This window comes from Chlamydotis macqueenii, chromosome 1 (assembly GCF_036417535.1).
Source record: "Chlamydotis macqueenii isolate bChlMac1 chromosome 1, bChlMac1.mat, whole genome shotgun sequence".
NCBI classification, from domain to species: domain Eukaryota; kingdom Metazoa; phylum Chordata; class Aves; order Otidiformes; family Otididae; genus Chlamydotis; species Chlamydotis macqueenii.
The window spans coordinates 132,706,300-132,728,010 of NC_141556.1; the positions used below are offsets into that span (position 1 = coordinate 132,706,300).

General features: G+C 43.6%; 2 protein-coding genes across 3 annotated transcripts in view; one reads left to right on the plus strand and one right to left on the minus strand.

Moving 5' to 3' along the window:
- Nucleotides 1-17,289, plus strand: part of PHKA2 (phosphorylase kinase regulatory subunit alpha 2) — a 43,151-nt gene extending 25,862 nt beyond the window's left edge. The window contains exons 21-32 of one of the 2 annotated variants that reach the window (XM_086767494.1): nucleotides 1,073-1,206; nucleotides 2,718-2,874; nucleotides 4,348-4,427; nucleotides 4,676-4,754; nucleotides 4,880-5,009; nucleotides 6,716-6,817; nucleotides 7,459-7,577; nucleotides 10,799-10,846; nucleotides 12,747-12,914; nucleotides 14,505-14,558; nucleotides 15,902-16,102; nucleotides 16,614-17,289. In XM_086767494.1, coding sequence (XP_086623620.1) covers nucleotides 1,073-1,206; nucleotides 2,718-2,874; nucleotides 4,348-4,427; nucleotides 4,676-4,754; nucleotides 4,880-5,009; nucleotides 6,716-6,817; nucleotides 7,459-7,577; nucleotides 10,799-10,846; nucleotides 12,747-12,914; nucleotides 14,505-14,558; nucleotides 15,902-16,102; nucleotides 16,614-16,787 — 1,446 coding nt within the window. In that variant the 3' untranslated portion in view covers nucleotides 16,788-17,289. The remainder of the gene's footprint in view (nucleotides 1-1,072; nucleotides 1,207-2,717; nucleotides 2,875-4,347; nucleotides 4,428-4,675; nucleotides 4,755-4,879; nucleotides 5,010-6,715; nucleotides 6,818-7,458; nucleotides 7,578-10,798; nucleotides 10,847-12,746; nucleotides 12,915-14,504; nucleotides 14,559-15,901; nucleotides 16,103-16,613) is intronic. The other variant, XM_086767485.1, reaches the window with a different exon arrangement.
- A 2,879-nt stretch (nucleotides 17,290-20,168) lies between these two features.
- PPEF1 (protein phosphatase with EF-hand domain 1) overlaps nucleotides 20,169-21,711 on the minus strand; it is a 38,285-nt gene continuing 36,742 nt past the window's right edge. Inside the window, exon 18 of the mRNA XM_086767516.1 lies at nucleotides 20,169-21,085. Within this exon, the coding sequence (XP_086623642.1) occupies nucleotides 21,006-21,085 (80 nt within the window). The 3' untranslated portion in view covers nucleotides 20,169-21,005. The remainder of the gene's footprint in view (nucleotides 21,086-21,711) is intronic.

The following is a 21,711-nucleotide window of genomic DNA, read 5'->3' on the forward strand; positions in this document are numbered from 1 at the left end:
AGCCAAATTCTGTGCTAGTTACCATTTTCCTTCACAGACAAGCCATTCTGCCTGAGGCACAGGATAGATACTCCCTGGTTTTGGAATTGATGTGGTTTTTTGGTTAAATAGACATTACCAAATGGAAAAAATTTTATTGTGTGTGCAAAACAAAAAAATAATGTAATAGTTGCTTATTTTTAAAGGGCAAAGGTTAAGTCATTGTCTTTAGTTCTCAATGAATGCACAAAGGGAAGGATGAGATGTTTACAGCCTTTAGAGATGTTCTCCAAGAAATGCTACTCATAGTAATGTCTGGGCAGGAGGGGAGTGTGTGAAAGGACAGATGTCCTTAAGGCACCAGCCAAATCCCACTGCAAGGCATGAAGATGAGGTTGTGCTGGGCTCTTGTTTTGTCTTAGGATATATGAGCAGCAGCTGCTGAGAGTGGTTACAGGAGATTTGTATCCAGCCTCTTGAAGGATTCTGCTCTACAGGTTCTGTTTGTGGAAATGGTATTTTAGGAACATATAAATTGCTGAATAGCTTATTAAACAAAACTTCTCTTCATCTAAGAACTCGCTGCAGGATTGCATCATCTGAGTAGTGAGCGTGTTAGTTGCATAAGCGTGGAAAATTTATGATGGCAGCATCTGCTTTCATAAAGCATCACATGTTTACAGGTTAGAGATGGAACTCAAAAAGCTCTAAATCATTTCAACTAAAAAAAGTAGCATCCTTCTGCTTTTCTCTTTCCAAGTAACAGTATATAACAGGAAGAGCATGCAGATAATTTGGTTTCCTTCTTTTACAAACTATTTTTTGTTTTGACAAAAAAAAATTGTTTTTCTTGTTGCTCGAACTGAAACTAGAGACAAAATCCTCTTTCAGGTGTTGTGTTTCCTAGGACAAGTCTGCTTTTTATGTCTGTAGTAGTCTGCCAAGAACTACATGATATGTGTATATTTCAAATGCAGAGTTATCTGTTGTATTCTGTAATGGGAGGTTACAGTTTGAAGTTGATCTGCTACTTTTTCAAGATAACTTCTTTGATTTTTTTTTTTTTTTTTTTTTAATCTGTCTTTGTTATCAGGACTCTGAAAATGTTTTGTACTTACCTAAAGATGCTCATGGTGATTTGGATTGCAGGAAACTTGTCGAGCAGCTGAAGGAATGCCCAACGCTCCACGATCAAGCAGATATTCTATATATCTTGCATATACTAAAGTGAGTTACCTGAGTATAAACTTCAGCATGTTTATAGTTGGTCACAACTATCTGATCGTTGCTGTGCAAAAGCTTTCCACTGGTCAGGGTTGTGTTTTGAGGGAAGACGTTAAAATATTTTGTGCTTTAACAGGAATATTTTCAGTTTGCTTGATTACATAAATAATTTGGATACAAAAAATGCTTGCGCAGATTTTGGAGTTGATTGGCACACAACTGCAAATACATACAGGCTCCAAGATTCACAAGTGAAATGCACAAATCCTTTACATGAATTAACATACCTTACTATATTTGTGGCACCTGTTAAGTTCATAAAGATTTGGTGTGATTTTTATACATAAGAAGGGAAGTGGAGGGAAACTTCATCTTTTTGTTTTCTAACTGAAAGCAAAGTGCAATTTTAATGAGTAGTCACTATTTTTTCCTCTCATCCCTCTGCATGCTTAAGTGCATCCTTGGCTAAAACTCGGTGCTCTTCAACACATCCTTGGAAACAGTTTAAGGTGAACTGCTGGGGTTAGTAAACAGCTGCTCATTAAATACATATGGGAAGAAAATGCAAATACAAACCAATTGAATTATCTTCTGGAGTGCATTTATTGGGCTTTTTTTTCCTATACAGGAGAACACTGCTGGAATCTAGCAGGACACTAGCTTTGGGTGACAAGCATGTGTTAATCACAGATGGTCTTCCTTACTGCTGCAGAGATTGTTTATCTATTTATTTATTTTAGTCTTTCTCCTGTGAGGACCTCTTCTTTGATCTTATTGTTTTCCTAAGCAGAAAGTTTAGCAGCCTCTCTTAAAAAGCAAAGAAATCCTGAAAAAAATACAGTTTTGCTGTTTAATTGCCTGTAACATCCTTCATTTCTTGTTCTTGACTTGTTTCACTTGGGAGTCTCTGTTGGGCAGGCAGGTAGACTTCTGGTGGACTCTGTTCCTCTAGCAGGAGTTGAAGGGTCATTCCATGACACTTCAGAACATTGTCAACAAGAAACCATAATGCAGTGAGTTTCAAAACCAGGAGGGGAACAGAAATCTCCTTTGCTTTTTCAGTAGTGGCACATGCAGTGTGGAAGCTTAGTTAATAGGCAAGAAAGACACAGGGGAAAAAACTTAGAGCCCTCTGAAGCATCTGAAAAATGGGTGCAGTCTTCAGCTGAAGACATTGCTGAATTCTGCTCTGAAAAAGCACCACAAGTTCCTCCAGCAAACTGTCTGCATGCATGCTCAATTGAAAGTCCATTGGGAAATCCCTTGGGTGGTTGCTTTGAAGTTACGGACTCATGGCTAAGAGACTGCTCAAGAGGATATGAAAGTTCCTGGTATCAGGAGGGTTTTGTCCACATATAACCAATCTCTGGTGAAGGCCCACATGTCCCATGTACTACTTAATTCTGTCACCAAAATGAACAGTGCGATCAAAATCAGGCAGCTTGTTGTGTGGTAAGGTTAAGCAGCGTAGCATTTTATCTGATGACAGTTACCTTCTATGTCTTTTCTGGCAGAGGTGCTGACTGGGACACAGAGCTGGATGGACAGTATGGTGTCACTGTTCATTGCCTACTCAACGAGCTCTACAGAAAGGCAGGCCTCAATCAAGAATGGGGCTTAATCCGTTATATTTCTGGTGTACTCAAGAAGAGAGTGGAAGTCCTGGCTGAGGTATGAAATATAAATAATGCTGTTTCAGTTTCCTGCCTGGAAACAGAGAGAAAACCATCAGTTTGCCAGTGGGGCTTGTGCTTCTTCTGATCTTACTTCACAACATACATAGTGCAGGATTTTTCAGTAAACATTGGTTGCTTTTCTGGTCTAAAACCTTACTTACGGCGTCTTTACCTTTCATCTGTACCGCAAACTGTGCTAATATTGGCATGGACTGAGAATGTCACACTGTAAATGATTGTGAAGGCTTAATTCCATCTCTGTTAATTGGAGAAGCTTAATTACATGCTTTGAAAGCTGTAGTTGTCTACTGCTATTGTGATAGTATGAACACTTTTGGAGCATCGGTATGTCAAGGTGCTAGCGATGATGTGAAAATGTGTTCTGCTGATGTCCATCCCATGGGGCAGTCTGCCGTGTATGTGGATGTTCAGAGGCATTAAAGCATCTGGGACTATTGAATGGTAGCAAGAAAGATCTACTGTAAGGGTACAGATTTGAATCTGAACATTACAAAAATGTGTCCTCTCAAGTACTCTAAAGTATTTGTTTAATTTCCTACTTATCCCTGCGTATTTCTGAAGAGCTCTTTCTCTAATTCCTGGCCATTTTCAAAGCTTTGACTGTCACACCTAGGATGCCCTGTTTTAGTGACAGTCATATCAGCGGGGAGCAATTTGTGATCATTGCCCTGCATGGTAAGGCCTTCATTATGCCTGCAGTCTTTTCTGTCCTCGTGACATGATGGACAAGCAGTACAAACACACTCATAGAAAGCAGTGTGTGTTAAATTGAGAAGATACTGACAAAGAATTAAGGAAGATGAAAGTAGATGTGATCTCTTTTGTTCCATGTTAAGGGAGGGAAAATAGACTCTTCAAAGTCGGAGGAACATCTTTGATTCAGGATGCGAGAACAGGTAAACTGAACACCCCCTCTTAACAGAGGTTGGTATAAGAGTGATACTCTACCTCTGTGGTAGAGTGGTACTGGGGGAGCACCTATTTCAGAACGTATTAGGGTGCCTAATTCAGGAATGTGATGCAATTATGTTCCCTGTTTGTTTGTTTTAGTGATATATTAGTATGCAGGATTTTTTTTTAGCTAATACTGCCAAGGTTTTAATTGATTAAAAGTGGGGTTTTATCTTAAATAAATAACAGATGTTTATCTTTGAATAAAGTAATTTATTGATCTGCCAGCCCCACTGGAGTCCCTAATCATTATGCTGCTGATTTCACTGAGCAGGGGAGCAGGCTGTCAGGCTGGGCAGACTCTCATAGCCCTGTTGACCTCAGGGGATCTTTGGCAAGTGGTTAACAGCATTCTGCTAAATCTGCATGTCTGGTAATTAATAGAAATGCACTTAAAAGTTGTTAAAGAAATGCTTCACTTCTGGGAATGAAAAGCTGTATCAATTCCACATGACTCATAAAGACGTTTCTTGCTTTCTGTGTCCCATTATGATAGGCATGCACAGACCTTCTGTCACACCACAAGCAACTTACAGTGGGCCTGCCACCAGAACCCCGCGAGAAAATCATTACCGCGTAAGTTAGAGCTCTGCCTCAGTTACAGAAGCAGCCTGCCCTTCATCTTCCTGCTGGTACCATTCTGCTGCTATTATCTGGTTTTAAAACTTATTCCTCGCCTTCAGAAGAAATTGCAGCCACCCAGGCAGAATCGTAGGTACCTTTGCAGTGTAAAGATGTTTCTGGGTGACTTTGTGCCAGTGCTTGTTCAGAAGGTTAACAGCAGGTGCCCGAGTCACTGCTAACTGTGGTTTGCCTTCCTGCAGCCCGCTGCCACCTGAGGAGCTTGCAGATCTTATTTATGAAGCCAGCGGCCAGGACATCAGTATTGCAGTCCTGACACAGGTATGCAGCACATGTGAAAAGGGTTCATTCAGCTGTGCCCAGTATGGCACCAGTGTTTGCTCTGTGACTGGGAAGGCCACGAGGACCCACTCTAAGTAGGTGCCCTTATGGATTTATCCTTACAGGAAATAATTATGTACTTGGCGATGTACGTCCGGTCGCAGCCTAGTCTTTTTGTGGAGATGCTCCGGCTCCGTATTGGTCTGATCATTCAGGTGATGGCCACTGAGCTGGCTCGGAGTCTGAAATGCTCAGGTGAGACCAATTTTATCATAAGGGTACTTATGGCTTTATTTCACCTCAGTGCTTGATTTCTCATTTGTATGTGTTAAATTCTTTTATTAACGTCTTCATTCAGCATACGCAGTTACAAACTTTGAAAATAACTTATAATATTGACTTAATGAAAGACTTCTGTCCCCTCATCTCCCAGTTACTCAAACTGAAGTGGATACTGAATACTTAAGTCCCCTGACTTTCAGTAAGTGTTTGAGGTCCAGGTCATCAAATTGCACGTGTGTGTATTCAGGAACCCAATGCCACCAAAGTCAATGAGAATTAGGACCCTAGGTATCTTCTGAATATTTGAGCCTTAATTCATAGTTCTGGTAGTTTTTATTCAAAGTAACTTCTGATCTTCCTTTTATGTGTAAGCCTTCTCCCTTTCAATGTGTTTAATTGAAAAATAGTTGCGGTTTAGATTTCAGCTAGTGATATATTATTTTGCCAGGAGGTCAGTTAAAAAAAAAAATCTTACAAGGCCCCAAGATGTTCCATATGCCCTACAAAAACCCAGGAAGTAAGTAACAAACAAATGGTGCAAGGCAAAAATACTTTAAAACTCATTTTGAAAGATAAAAGTGAAACTAGAGAGAAATCACGACTGAACAGAGATTTGAAAAATCACTGAAGAATTTTCCCCATTGAAAGGGGTCAGAAGTCTAAAAAGGAGCAGTCATGAAAAGTAATCAAGTTGATGTGACAAATACATAGTCAAACGCTGACACTTAGGAGCATGATCTGGGCCCTGTTTTTGTGGCTCAGCTCTTGCTACTGTTTCTAATGCCCTAGCACGCCCTAAAGGAGGATAACTTTGTGGAAGCATATTTTGTGGTCTTCCTAGTTTTCTCCTTCGTGGAGTGAACTGGGAGTCCCTCGTAGTTGGTTAGATGGACCCCCCTTTGAATACTGCTGCTCTCTAACTTGAGTGGCTGCCACTGGGGGGTAGCAGGTTTCTCCCTTAGAAGTTGACAAAAGGAGCCAAGTAATTTTCTGCTATAATTCTATTTCTGTATGAAGAGTGTACAGAAAGCCCTCTTTCCCCTAAACCTGTAGCCAAATAGCAGACGTTGCTTTGTTCACAGTGAAAAGCCTCTCTTTCCTGGGGTCTCTTCTGTTATTCCTTAGCCTTAAATGCCAGCTGCTTTGTACGCTGCACTCAGCTTCATTGCTGCCTTTTCCCTGTGGGAGGTTTGTCTGTGTATGTGTGCTTTTTCTCTCTCTCTCACTTCAAAGCGTGATCCTTTAATCAAAACGCAAGCCTTCCACATGTCTGCATTTCTTTACGGAACAACTCTGGCTCTGTAATTTAGATCTACATGTCATCTACTGTTGGGAGATGCCTGTAATGCCAAGATCCAAGTGATCTTGCCCTACAAAGGAGCAACTGCTTTCTCATCAGCTTCAGTGAGGTTTTGCACAAGCTGCAGCTTAATATTCACTAATGCAAATAGTGTTGTTTCCATGCAGTGTTTGTTGTTTAGTCCTGAAACATATTTTCTTTTAAATGTGACTCTACTTACTAATTTTTTAAAGGAAGCATTAGTCACAAAAGTAAATGTGACTGAACTTCAGTCAATCAGCGGTTTACTTAGGAAAACAAGCTATAAAGCCACCTATAGTGATGTTTGGGTTTTTTTGTTTGTTTTTTTTTTGTTTCTTTGTTTTTTCTTTTTAACTAGGTGAAGAAGCTTCAGAGAGTTTGATGAATCTAAGCCCTTTTGATATGAAAAATCTCCTACACCATATTCTCAGTGGAAAAGAGTTTGGAGTGGAAAGAAGCTGTAAGTTGTCCACCTGGCTATTTCTATATGTTAAGTCAGAACTATAAATATATAGTTAGATTGTCTTATAAATAGTAGTCTACTCTCTTGGCACATAAAATAGAGGTATAGGTAATGTTTTAGTCATGGGTGGCCGTACATGTGTATGTCTGCCATGGAATAAACAAGACAAATATAATAGAAGCTGTCCTGTACTGAAATAAGATTGTATCAAGTTTTCAGTGATACGAAGGCAAACTTTCATATTGGAGAAATTTTATGTGACCAGAATGAAAACCATAAAAAGGTCACATCTAACCTGCCTTCAAGGAGCATGTCTGTGATCCCCAGATACTCCCGACTGGCACGTCAGCTGTGTCCTCGTTCATTCTTAGGCCCGCACAGACTCATTACAATTCTGATGTCTTTTGAAGCTAGAATTGCTCAGTGTCTTGGAAAATCGGGTCCTGATATCCAAGTATGGATCTTGGCCCCTTACTTGATGCAATCTGGTTTCAGCTATTGATGTGATTTGAAAGGATGCTGTCACCAAGAGTATTGTACACTTCTGAAAGGATATATGTTTATCTTTAACTTGTAGATATAATCTCATCTGTTTTTCTACCCCTAGAATTATTTAAATGTCCATTTGCTTCTTTTAGTGCGACCTGTAGATTCCTCTTCATCTAGCCCAGCAATTTCTATTCATGAAATGGGGCATTCTGGAGCAACCAAATCAGAAAGAAGTGGTATTACTAAATTGAAGAGTGAGATGAAGCAGGTGAGGGTTTTCTGTCAATGGTCATCAGAAAATGCAGCTGTTCTGGAACTGTGTTATGTAGGTTTTATTCTTGGTAAATGACAGAAGTTTCCAAAAATCCTTTGATATAAAGCTGAATCAAAGGCAGTAAGAGGATGTTTCCTCCAAAAATGTGCTTCCTTTTTTGTTCTTGTTTCACATGCTGAATATGGAAGAACTTGAACAAACTAATGCATTCATGGCATCAACTTTAAAACAGCCCTTTAATCATCTTTAGCTAAGGAAAGGTCAGATGTACAAAGTGCAGCTTTCATGCAGTGTTCCTTTTGGTACTCTGCACAAGTTGCTAACATGGTCCGCATGCCTTTTGGAAAAAATATACTTGGAAGAGAAATCTTGGTTTGTTTTCTTCTTGTTTTGTTTCTTCAGGAATGGAGGATGATTACTGCTAGAATATATGTATGTAAGTTCAATACTTTAAAGTACACAGCAACTGAGCATATGGACAAATATCTTGGAAAATACCTCAAAAATATTCTGAATGAATGTGACTGATGGTTTTGTTATGAGTGTTTTTGATTTCTCTTTTTTAATGTTTCCATTAGTAATTTTCTTTTGCTCTAGATAAATAGGACGATAGTGATCAAGTGAAATACATTTATAAGAATGGATAGCTTCATATTCTTCAGCCTGGGTTGTTCAGCCTGGAGAAGAGAAGGCTCCAGGGAGACTTTATTGTGGTCTTATCAGTGTACAAAGGGGCCTTACAAGAAAGGTGGAGAAAGACTTTTTGCCAAGGCCTGTTATGACAGGACAAGGTGGGGGGGTTGGATTTAAAGTGAAAGACTGTAGATTTGGATTGAACATAAGGAAGAAATTTTTTACGATGATGGTGGTAAGCCACTGGAACAGGTTGCCCAGAGAAGTGGTGGATGCCTCATCATTAGAAGTGTTTAAAGTCAGGCCAGACTGGACTTTGGAGCAACCTCATCTAGTGAAAGATGCTGCTGCCCATGGCAGGGGTTTGGACCAGAGGATCTGTAAAGGTCCCTTCTGACTCAAACCATGCTGTGATTCTACATTAGAAACTTATTTTTAAAAGACTCTCTCTTCTGAGAGGTTAACAAGTCTGATTCATGCAATCTGAGGCCATTTCTGTAAGTTTCTGAGGAAATATGGAATGTTTTCCTTTGATTGTATGAAACAGATTTGCTTGATAGTCCTTCAGAAAGGAGTGGCATTTCTGCATGGTCTTGACATGGAGCGTTTGATGGTGACGATAAAGATCAGTTAGTGGTCCTTCATGGGACACGATAAACGCGCAGTGTCTGTCTCACAAGACCTGGTCGCTGTGTTTGAGCCGCGCCGCTGCCTGGGCGTCATGGTGGCCAAGCCCCCTGGTACAGCTGTGGCTGTGAGGCTGCTCCCCCTTGCTTTCCACCGGCCCTGAAATGACTTTGGGGGTTCGGCCTGAGCAGGGCTCATGCGGTGGGTGTCCAACTTCAGGGCCTTCCCAGGCAGGAAGAGGGCCTAGGCAGTAGGTGGCAGCAGTATTTTGTTATAAATACAGAGGAGGGCCTAAGCTGAAACACTTGGGGGTTTGTTGAGTTTTGAAAGGTGTTTCCTACGCTGCTTTTGCATTATATGGAAACCTGGTATTTGGCAGAGGAGGAGTTGGCTTTTTAAATTTTTGTTCCTCCTAACCTTTCCACTCATGCTGCTTCCTGCCATGTCTCACTGCATTCTCTGAATAATTCACTACATACTAATTTAATGTCATTTTGGTGGAGAGAGAATCAACTTTGTGTTACATGGAATATTGCAAGTACTTGTACAAACATCTCTTTGCTCCAGACCTCAGGTGTTCTCTTGTTTCCTGCTATTGTTTCTTGAGTCTGAACATCAAGCCTTTGCCTGCCTCTGAACCATTAACAATTGGGAGGCATGACTTGGGATAGACAGAAAAATGCTGCAAGTCTGAGGTGCTGCATCCACATTTCTGCAAAAATTTTGCCTTGCAGCTGTTTGTTTAGTGCTGCCTGCCCAGTTGGCATCCCGCAGGGTTTTTGCAGCAAGATGTCTTTCTCTTGCAAAGAGAAGCTGCTGGGGAATGGAAGTGGGGAGCTTGGGGTTTTTTCCCAGTCCTGAGTCATAGGGAAACAGGGAACCTTTTGCGTGCATCTTAAATTGTGGTGGTTTAGCCAGGATCACCACACAGTTTCTCACTCACCCTCCCTCTACCCAGCGGGACAGGGGAGAGAAATTGGGAAGAAAGGAAAACTCATGGGTTGAGATAAAAACAGTTTACTAAAATACTAAAAACTACAAAGATAACAGAATATAAGGATATTAATATATACAAAATGAACAATGTATGATTTCTCACCACCCAATGTCCGAATGACCGACGCAGCCCGTCCCGAGCAGCAGTCACAGAAACGACACTGAGCAGCAAGCAAAGTGGGGAGAGCAAGCTAGCAAGGTAGAGGGAACGATGCCAGCAAGCAAGAGAGAAGAAAAGGGTGCCAAGGGTGCCTGAACGGATACTCAAATGGAATGGATGCCAGAAAAGAATGCCCCCTCCCATGGGCAACCCCCACTTATATACTGAGTGTGACATTTATGGCATGGAATACTCTCTTTGGCCAGTTTGGATCAATTATTCTATCTGTCTTTCTCCCAGCTTCCCACATCTGCACATTAGCGAGACTTTAACGAGACTTGGAAAGCCAGACAGTGTCCTTGGTCTCATTAACAACAACTCGTATCATCAGAGTGTTTGTATCAACATTCACAAATGAAATCCAAAACACACTGGCTACTGAGAAGAAAATTAACTCCATCCCTGCTGAAACCAGGACAGGGAGCCTGGGTTTTTTTTCCCAGTCCTGAGTCATAGGGAAACGGGGAAGCTTTTACGTGTATCTTAAATTGTGGCAGTTTGGCCATGCTTGGAGCTCAGTGGGTGGTGCGGGAAGCTTGTGGCTGCAGCACAACCAAGGAGGCTCCTGGCCCAGCGGGGTCTCCCTCGTGGTGACCCTGGGAATTGGCAGCAGCTGCCCCAAAGTTAGCTGAAGCACAGCACTGCAAGAGTCCAGGGGCTGTCGCAGTTTTCCCTGAGTACCTGAGCTTAGTCCATGTTACTGTCTTTGCACAGATGGGGTTACTTAACCTTATTTGCATCCTGTTGTGTTGTGGCTGTCTGTCTGTCTGATGTGTTGGTGTCTGTTTTTCTTTTGTAGCTCTTTCATGAGGGCCACTCCATGTCCAGCAGCATGTTCACTTCCATGGTAAAACACCGTCTGCAGCTCTGCGCCTGCTCTTCACCCTGTGTGTGCGTGCAAGGGTCTTAGCGCTAGATAGCTCCCTGTGGCTTCTCCTGCAGGAAAACTTGTTTTCAAACCCTACCTCTTTGTTTTGTTCATCTTCATTGTTCTTGTTAGTAATCTTTTAATAGAAGTTGAGTCTCGCGTTTAGATCCACTTAGTTCTTCTGAAGCTTAAGCAGTTGGAGGAGATAAAGCACTGTAGCAGATGTAGCTACTTGATGGTGGATTAACATTACAGGTGTCATCAGTATTTTAAAGCAATGTAGCATTGATAAATGCTGGCAGTCTGTGGACATTAATGAACTCAAAACAGCTTCAGGTTGCTGAGGCAGGGGGTTTATGGGCATGGGTGTCTCCTTGGGCAGTCATCTTCTTTCAAGGCAGAGAACTGTAGCTCTCCTTCAGCTCTCACTGTTAAGAAGGAAGATAATTGTTTAAGTATTTTACCAACAGAAACCTCAACAATTTAAAGTAAATTTGAAGCTCCAAGTCTGTCATGAAGAGACTGACAGCTTGCAGCTATGCATGCACTTTAAACTGGCAGTTGTGATTCATGGTTCTCTGCATCTGCAGGCTTGCTGGTGATGGCACACCTCCCAGGTGTCCTAAATACACAACTACAGAGCCCCGCTAGCCCTGCGGCCTGGCCTGGCAGCTACCAGGTTGCTGTTGCCTCTCTCTTCCCACATACAGGCGCAGAAAGGCAGGATTCAACTGCGTGTTTGATTCAAGTGCACAGAATTGTTCAGTGAGATCTTTGCTTCTCTGAACCACCTGAGTAGCCAGATTAATTCCTGTATGCAGATGGATTTCTCTACTTTGGCACCCACCCTCCTGCTGACCTCCTGCACCCCCTAGCTCTGCTCAACAGGGTGGAGGAAGTTCAGTCTGTCTCAGTGTGTGTGGAAAGGAACAGCACCCATCAAGCCAGCAAGGGAACGCCGCCTGTGCCTCACTGACACCAGTAGGAGTGAATATGGACTTTGTTTGCATTTGCTGGTCTTTTTGCAGAGCTTGGCTGTGTAGAGTTAGTGACCCTGTCCTTTAGAAATGTACAGTTTTCGGTCTTATTTCCCATCTTCCCTAGTACTTTGCTCAAGCAATTCCTTACTTGGAGATGATATGGGGCTGGGATTTGAGATGGGGCTGTCAGTGAGGTCCTTTCTGGGCTGAAAGCAACAGGTGTGCAAAAAGGAATGAGAAAACAGAGCACAGTCTCTGGGAGTGCAAAGAGTAGGCAGATTGCATGCGTGGAAATTGGAACAAGATTCTGGTAGTGCCACAACATTGAAGATTATTTGCTGCCTAATTTAGTCTCCAAGTCTGGTAGAGTAAAACAACAGAGCAATAGTGACAATAAAGGAAACAAGGCTGATGCTTACAGAGAGGCAGACATGATGATTCTAGGACCACATTAAGTCAATTTTTAATCTTCTTGCTCTAATGGAGCTTTTGGCATGGAGGACCTCTCTTGCTAGATGCATCGACCCTTTGGTTCTCTTACGACACTGAGCCCGAAGTCCAAGTCAGGCCTAGCTGCAAATCCCACCATCTTGCACACCAGTGACATTGCCCTGGCAGCCAGCTCGTGCTTGTTAAAATAGTCATGCCTTGTGTTGAACCAAGCAGTGAAGTGAACTGCTTTCCTGTTTTGTTGAGAAATGAGTGAAGTACTGGAGAAGTGAAGCTCGTTGTGAAGGGGAGAGAAGGGGATCAGTCCTGCTCCATCATCTTCATTGATGCTATGGGCTGTATTTTTTCCCTGGTTCTGAGGTGGCATTGTAACAGAATGATGTATTCACTATGAGTAGCACTTGGGGTGGTCAGAAAGCAACTAACTAAGGCTTTGATGTTTCTTACAGAGGGGCAGTACTCCATCGTCTCCCACTGGTACTTCTCCTACTGGCTCCAGTGGCGACACTAGCTGGGGTGACCGCAAAGGGCAGTGGCTGCGCAGAAGGAGGCTTGATGGTGCTATTAACAGAGTTCCTGTTGGCTTCTATGAGAAAGTGTGGAAAATCCTTCAGAAAGTAAGTTGCCAGCTGTGGAGGGCTGGAAGTAGGCAAGCTGTACAGTGACTTGGGAGGGTGGTGATCCAAAGGTGGCATGTTGCCTGGAGCTGAAGTTGGTCTTCAGCTGGAAGACTGGTGGAAACTAGAGTCATTAGCAGGAGTGGGTCTCTCAAACGTAAAAGGGCTCCATTAACACAAGTTCACGTATTTGTTTGAAAGTATATTTTTCTCTGAAACTGCCGGTGCTGAATTTCAGTTGAACAATTCTGTTCCACCACTGTCGGTTTTGCATCGCCCATGGCCTAATGCAAGTGGTGGTCAGAGCCGCTGAGGGGCAGTGCAATGCAGTTGATGTGCTCCAGATCAGAAAGGCTGCAAGGAATGATGTGGGAAACTGCACAGACTCTTCCAAAATGTCTTGAGATCTCTTGCTGGCTCTTCTGAGCTGCATGGCAGCCTTAACATTTTTTTATTTGCTTTAAAATGAAAAGTGCATCCTTGCCAGCACCTTGGAGATCAGGGATATGGAAATGTTTTGACGCAGCTCTCCAGGAGGGAGGGAAATTACGAATTTTTACTCATTTCAAAGTGATTATGCACCTGTTCTGCTTTGCTGGATGAAAGCCAGCATTCGGCACCTTGCAGCACTGAGCTGTTCATGCCTATGCATTTGGGAAATTGTGCATCACTAGCTCAGGCTGATTTGGTTGTCCTTCTAAAATCACTTTTCCTGAAGCTGTTAGTGTTGATGTCGGCCAAGACGAGTCACATGCGACCTCCTGGCTATTTACTAATGAGATCTTTCAGGAGAGTGAGCATCACTTCTCTCCTGGCCTAATGTAAAAGCTGGGAGTATTGGAATGGTTTTCTGGCTATTAAAATCAATTGGGCTTATTATATCTTCAATATTTCATTCTTAAACTCTCTTCGGACTCTTCATAAAATCTCTCTCTCCTTCTTGGTGTGTTGTTGTACCTCAGGTATCCAGACTTGTCACTCCTTAGCCTGCCTTCTCACCATTTAGGTTTTGTCTCTCTTTTCTTGTGTACCACTTGGTATTTCTAACACCTCCTCTCCCCCCCGTTGGTGGCCCATGTCCAAGCACCAAAACATCTTGACATCCTTGAGTTGTGGTGCCCTGGATCTGAACCACTGAACTAAATGTTGTTCCAGTGAAAATGAAAAATAAAGGTTCTCACTATTGTGATCTGTTGTCATGCTTTTGGGTTATATTTTCTTTCTGCATCCTTCCCCACAGAATGTTCTCATTGATTTGTTTTCCTCCTTTGTGTGCCTCTTGCTGTAGTGGCTCTCTAAATACTTTCCTCCCCTTCAGTAGCTAGGTTGGAACACAGCGCACTCTCTACGTGTCCTGTCAGGCTATTTCTAATGTTTGCCAGGTTACATAATAACTTCTTCAGCAAGGGTGAAATCATATTTTTAACAGGTTTTGTTGTTTTTGTTTGGGGGTTTTTGGTTTTTTTTGTTTGTTTGTTTTGTTTTGTTTTTTAACTGTAAGTTGTTACATACTGGTTTAGAACAGAGGACCCTCAGATTTACTTGCAAGAACTGTAATTTCTGTTCACTGTAAAAATGTTGTTCTTTCAGTGCCATGGTCTGTCCATTGATGGGTATGTCCTTCCTTCTTCGACCACCAGAGAGGTACAGTAAAATGCCAACTATTTTCTAGCCCCATGACTGAATGTTTGGTTTGACAGTGTAAGATGCAGCAGGGCTGCTCTTGCAGATCCTTGATTTTAAGAAGCTTAGAAGATTTGGACCTTCCCCCAGCACCTTCACCAGCTTCCCTGGGGCTGTGCAGATGAGCCCCTGCCAGGCAGATCTGGGAGCAGGTTTGTGGCAGGTTTTCCCCTTTGCCAAGCCTGCCCTCCGCACGCCTTCACTGAGCCCCTGTGCCCACGGAGCAGTGCTTGGAAGAGGGTGGCTGATGGCAGCCCTTCGGGCAGGATGAGGAGAAAGCGTAGCTTTGTTGGAATGAAGCAGGCACGTTGCCTGCCACTTTTTTTTTTTAATATGCTGCAACAGCAGCCAGTTTATTTTGGCATCACAGTCTCAAAAGTAAATACCAATTAAGGATGATTGTTTCTAAACAAAGCTTTGATTCTTTAAATCCGTAACCTTTCCTTACATTTTTCTTCTTACTTGGATTGCCACTGTCTTTAGGCACTCTGGCAAGTTTTGAATTCACATCTATAAAACAAACTCTTGTGAACAGTAATCCATGAGCACAAGAGAGGTGCTTGTGTGCATGAGACTGTTGTCCTGCCTGCTTCCCTCAGATTTGTCTCTGTCTTCCCCTCTTCTGAGGGATGGTGGTAACAGCTGAAGAGAGAGCTGGAATCTTCTGCCAAATTTAAACCTTTTCTTTGCAGAATGGAGAGCTTTATTTATTCCTATTGTGTAGATAAATAGGCTTATATTTTTAGCCTGTCAGACCTAGACAGTATCTAATTTTGCTGTTTAAAGGAATCAAACGAAACAAGCATAAACCTCCTAAGGCAGCAGCCTTCACATAACATCCACACAGCTCTGCCAGTGCAAATTAGGCTGCTCTGCAAACAATATAGGTATGTCTCTGTGTGGAAAAGCGTTCACTCTATTTTTAAAACTTGACAGTAATTTTGGCTTTGCAACTAACCTGCGATGCCAGAAAGATGCTTCTAAGGCAGAGTGTGTGAGGCCACAGCATGAGGAGCAACGAGTTAATTTGCCAGCTAAGCACCAGCAGTCCTGTGTGTAACTCCAGCATGTGTGAGATGGGTTGCAGAGCTGGAGCAGTCTTCTGGAAGTTGTGTAACTGTTTGCAGGATCAGGGCCTAGTGACACAAAAAGTTTCTGTAAGTGCTAAAGCTGTGCAAACATTTTGTTCGCATCAGACTACCCCCACGTGCAGAGAAGAGCATATGCTTAAGGGCTTGCAAGATGTGGGGAACTAGTTTTTTGGATTTGTCATTTTTCTTTCCTTTTCCCCTCAAATTTGCCAGATGACCCCGTGCGAAATCAAGTTTGCTGTGCACGTGGAGTCGGTGCTGAACCACGTACCCCAGCCCGAGTACAGGCAGCTCTTGGTGGAAGCTATTCTCGTTCTCACGTTCCTCTCTGACGTCGAGGTGAACAGCATCGGGGGCATCATCCACGTGGATCGAATCGTGCACATGGCCAATGACCTGTTTCTGCAGGAGCTGGTGAGTTCAAAGGGCAGCGGCGGGAAGCCTCTACACTTGAAAATTGTCCCGTGCTCCTTTTCAAATGTGTGTGATGAGCTTGATCTTATCTTTATTCTTTCCCTGCAAAGACCAAATCACTTAAGTGTCTTCTGGAAATATATTTGGAAAACTCATTTAAGAATTGTGGGAGATTTAAAGGGAATGAAATTGTAGTGGCTAACAAGCTCTGAAGTAAGTGGGTAGATTGAAGTTTTGCTTTACCAAGGCATTAGAATTACCAATATTTGAGTAATCCCACCCGCCTCCCCCAAAGGACAAAAATCTGTGAAGTTGTGTGTTCCTCATTTACTTACGCTCATCCAACTAAGTCATGGGGGCCCTATAAGGATCCTGATTAAGGTTTTCCTGAGGGAAAGGAGAATTGCTTTCAGTATGCCGCACAAAGGCAAAATCATAACTTGGCGGATTTTTTCCAATAAATAAGCATGCACACCTAACTTTCCCTTCTTCTTTGCTTGTGTCTTTTCAGAAATCATTTGGAGCTACTGGTAGTATCTTGGAGAAAGACATAGCCACAGGAATTTGCCACTTTTTTTACGACAGTGCTCCAAGTGGGTCCTATGGCACCATGACGTACCTAACAAAAGCCATAGTTATTTATTTACATGATTTCCTGCCTAGCACGGGCTGTGCGATGCAATAAGCGATGCCTCATGCGGGAGGGAAAGCTCAGAAGCCCTTTCTCCCCATTTCTTTGTCATGAACCTCTTGTTTAGTTGCTGCATGCATGTGTGCCGTGCACTACCTCAGCGTGTTACGCTAGCCGTCATGTTACGGCTACCTGCGGGGGACAGGTAGGCGGGATTTGGCCTGGTTTTAAGGGAGTGTGCGAGAAATAACAAATAACGAGGCTTATTCTGCCCAAAGTGCATAAATGTAATTCATATTAAATTAGCAAGAGTTATGCAGTTCTGCCAAGGGGAAAACAGATTACTCTGTGGAGATCAAAAGGCATAATAAAACGAGGGAGCTGTATCTCGGGCATAAAGTCTGCCAAATAAGGGAAGTGATGGGATTCATTAATTTTTCTCCTGCTGTGTGTAAATGTACATCTTTGTGAATCGCTAATGCACAGTGTGAAACATCCAGGGAAATGTAAATTAGAGGAACAGGAATAATTTGAAATAACCAAGTGATATTTCTAATACACATTTATCCCGATTCCCATCTCATTTGCACCTAGTCCGTGCAGGGTTAATGCCAGTAGAGACAAATGTCTTACAGTATCCACTGATTTGAGATGATAGCCTCTCTCAGGAAGCTGCATCTCTCTTTAATCTGAACAAAATGGGTTCCTTCCCTGCATCCCCAAGGCTTTGGAGGCAAAATCTCAAGACTCCAGCTTCTCCAAGGTGACAGACAGTTTTATGCCTGTAATCCTTTCCTCTGAATGGAGCAGGATGAACCTCTTCCTCTCGAGCACTCTTTCCAAGTCTCCTGATCCTTTCCCTTACAAATAGCCTCAGAGTTAAGAATGGCATAATTGCCACCCTTATAGCGTAGCGTGAGCTTATGGAAAGCTTTGATGTTTCATTCTCTTTTTTTCTTTTTTTTTTTCTCTCCCTCTTTTTATCTTTTTTTTTTTTTTTTTTTTTTTTTTAATTTAGAGTTGCAGTTGTCACATGTAGTTAGGAATGGGCTGCCTGGAAGTCTCCCTTCAGTTAGCTCCCAGGTTAGTGCCAGCGCCTTGAATCTGTTAACTAGGAACCAGTTTCTGCGGCTGCTCTGAGCTGCTGCAAGGACAATAGGTGTATCCTGCAGGGAGATGGCTCCATGGCCATTTAAACTGAAAACAGAGGTAGGCTGCCTCTGGAAGGGAAAAACCCTGCTTTACCCCAGGCACCAGCTGTGGTTTTCCTTGTGCCGGCACTGCTGGTTTTGCCACCAGCCAACATGGAAACATCCACCTGGCTGACAGGCTTTTTTTTTTTTTTTTTTTTTTTCTTTAATTCGCACCCCCCCCACCCCCCCCCGCTCCCGCCCCGGAGTAGTATGTGGTGCTTTTGAGAACAAGGTTTTTGGTTCCAGTTTTATACAGGCAGGTGAAATACCTTGATGAAAGGAGGGAAGTAAACACCCATCTCATTTGCCAGTGGCCAGATTCCATGGTCCCAGGGAGGTGAAGCTCCTGACAGCCGTGCCACACCACTTGCCCTCCCTCTATGGAGTTGCTCCTGGTGTAACAACGTTTGGACACTGGCTCAAGAGAGTGGAGGCAGAGCTATGGATGTGGGAGGTGACCTCATGTCTTTGCAGTTCAAGGCCATAGGAGCTTCTCGCAGGATGTGCAGAGAGAGGCATGTACTGTGTTCACCACCATGAAAACTGTGGACATGTTCAGGGGTTAGTGTGAAGGTATGGTTCAGGTACGACTAGCACTTGGATGCAGAAGTCATTTTATTGGCATCATGCTTGTTTTGTAGAGTTTTGTCTTCATTAGACTTTTTTTTCCCCTCCTTTTAATATGTATTGTGAGAGATCACTTTGCTTGTTTCCCAGTAAATGAGAGTAAATCCTTTGTCTAGTTTAAACAGACAGATATGCCAGTGCAGAGTGTGAGTGCACAAGAGCCTGTGTGATGGTTTCTTGTTCTGTCTGGTATCATGTGAGACGTCAGTAGTAGCAGTTATTTCTGCTTTGCTTGTTGAATCCCAGATTGTGAGAGATGCATGATGATTTTCCCTTGGGCTCTTTATTTATTTTACTTTTTTTTTTTTTACCTGCAGCGTGATCTTGTTTGCAGAAGAAAGGAGGGTGATGTAGTTGGTTTTACATGCAGCTGCATTGAAGTCTAAAGCAATCAAGCTTATGGCCAAACATGCCTGGACACCCGTTAACTCTTTCTTTTTAATTGGCTTATCACTGGCATCTTTGATTTGAAATTCATAGTATGAATTAGGTTTTGGTATATTTATGATCACATGGAGGCCAGGCACTTGGAAAGAATTTGTGTGGTAACTTGAAGAGTTTAAGTAGATGGTGGTGAAGGGTGGGCTTCCGAAACACACCACCAATGAAAGGGAAACTCATGTTACCCCCAGGTCAGGCACAGCTGCAGCTGGCTGCTGTGCTACTACTCAGATGGAAGCACCGTTCCAACTGGGGAGTCACATTTTAGTGCAAACCTAATTAAGCAAATAAGGTTTTATGTAGACCCCCTGCTTTGCTGAGGATCCACCTGTGTGTGTGAAGCCGTTGCAAAGCAGAGCTAGCATTGGCGGTGGCGAGGGTGTGCTCCCAGTTCAAGTAAGTGACAACTGTGCCGTTTGTGCGGAGCTGAGCTAATTGGCAGAGGCTCAGCTTGGCTGTCAGGCCTCCCAGGGGAGCCGGCAGAGGATGGCATGGACAGCTCCAAGGCCCTGCAGACTCATTTACGGGAAGAAGGCAAAGGCAAACAGACAAGTCACAAGTCCTGTGCCTCAGAAACAAGGGCATTAGTGAATTAAAATAGACCCACCTGAGACCTGGTCTTTCCAGTCTGGCAAGCACTGCTGCCCTAAGCAGCTTGCAGCTTTCGGGACAGAAGCACCTGCGCTGCTCTGGGGGGCAGCCAGGCATGCCTGCAGACAGGAGTGGGGCTGCTTGGGGGCACTGGCGAGGATAATCTGCTGTGTCCAGCTCAGAGCATGTACTGCACGCTGGCCTCGACCCGGCTCCCCTAGGGCAGCACCCTCCCTGCTTGCTGCCTCACAGCTATTTCCTTCTCCCTGCTGCTGCGCAAAGGACAGGAGTTTGTCAAAGCAGACAGATCAAAAGCGGCATTAATCCCTTGGCTGCTGTTCCTGCAAGTAGATGCAAAAAGTAATGGCTGGGGTGCAAAATTTGTCTGGCTTCTGTCCTGCTAATTGTGGTCTCCTGCTTGTTCCTGGGAGGTGAAGGTGAGCTGCCTAGTCCCTAGCAGTCCTAAAAAGCAGCAGCCACTTTCCATGGCGGGTCATGAAGCACCTGGGCTGCACCCCTGTGGGCACAGGGCACAGTGGGACTGTGTCACCCCTCTGGCAGCAGCCAGGGGCTTGAATGGTGTGGTCCACAGGTAGAAGCAGAGTTGCCCAGAAAGTGGGAGAGAGAAAGAGAGATGCCACCAGCGGTGACATCAGTACCTGTAGGGCGAGAGCTTTGGGCACTCAGCTGCAGCCTGATTCAGCCCCTGCTCAAAGGACTGCTCATAGCCATAATATTAAGTAGCCACTGCATAAAATAGTGGGATTTTTTTTTTTTTTTTTAAAAAAAAAAAAAGAGATTGAGGGCAGGGTTTATGGAAGAGGAGCTGCAGCTTGAACAGTTTGGATTTAAGTGGAAGTAGCTGGGCTCTCTCCTACTCCCAGTTTTAGTCTGGAGTGGCTTTTATTCCTTGCATTGGAGGTTTCACAGTTCGTGCCCTCTGCCACTCCCCCCACTTCTTCTGTTAGGGTTCGGGGGTTCTTGTGTGCCGCTAGCAGCTGGCAGAGCAGGCTTTCTTCTTTTTTGGTGCGATGACTCAGCTCCTCTCACTCTTCAGTACTGCATCCCTGAAAGCCTCTTCCTACTGCCTCCTGAGCACAGCACTGCGTTACGACCTTACCTTTACATCCCCTCTCAGGAAGCGATCCCTCAAGGCGAGCATCCTTTGACTTCATGCTCAGGTAGCTTCGGGAGCGTATCTTAGAGGGGAACATCGAAGCTGGAGGCTGTCAGCCATGCTTCTGAGCTCCTGCGTCTCGCTGCACATCCTAGCTTTGCCCTCTCTTCTGGAGGGGTGGTGGTGGCAGAGGAGGACTCCAGAGCTGCAGTGTCTCATTCCATCTTGTCGCTTCGTGCGACACAGCAAGGAAACTGACGGTGGGAAGTGAGATCTCACCACACACGGTGGTGTTGGTCCATCTTAGGTGGAGCCTTTTTGTTTGCTCCACTGGAATAAGGTGGGACCGATCCTCACAGTCCATAGCTCAGAATAAATGCATGCTGAAAGCAGACATTCACTATTACCAATGCCATTAAAATTTTACTGTAAATTTTGTTTGCACTATTAAAGATTTTACTTTCCCCCTCCCCTAGGCAATAGAAATAAGCACGTACATGTTTATTCATTTGTACTTTTCCAAAAGTATTTTGTATTTAATTGTAGAAAGTAAGATTTAAGAAAGACCGCAGTACCTTCAGCTTGGGCTGCTCTCACATTCTGTGACTACAACCTGGGAAGGATGCCTTTTTTTTTTTTGTACTTTCAACACTGTTATTCAATAAAACTAGTTACTTTACTTAGCTTATCTTTCACTATTAAAATTTAAAGATGGGCTAGACTGGAACCTTTTCCTAACCCAAAAAAACACTGTGCACCTTGTAGTTACTGAGGCTGAATTAAGTAATAGTGTTTTCAAAAAGCTCCTGACCTGGCTGCACTTCACTTTGTATTAGTGTGTTTCTTTCAGAGTGTACTAGGCAAGAGAATTAGGTCCAGATCTCCCTGCTCTCCCGCACAAGAGTGGGCAGGGTGGTACTTGCAGGCAGGGGAAAAGTGGTTTGTAGTTTTGGGGGAGGCCAGAGACACTGGCCTCTTCGATCCTGCAGTGTTCCTAAAACTCAGTTTC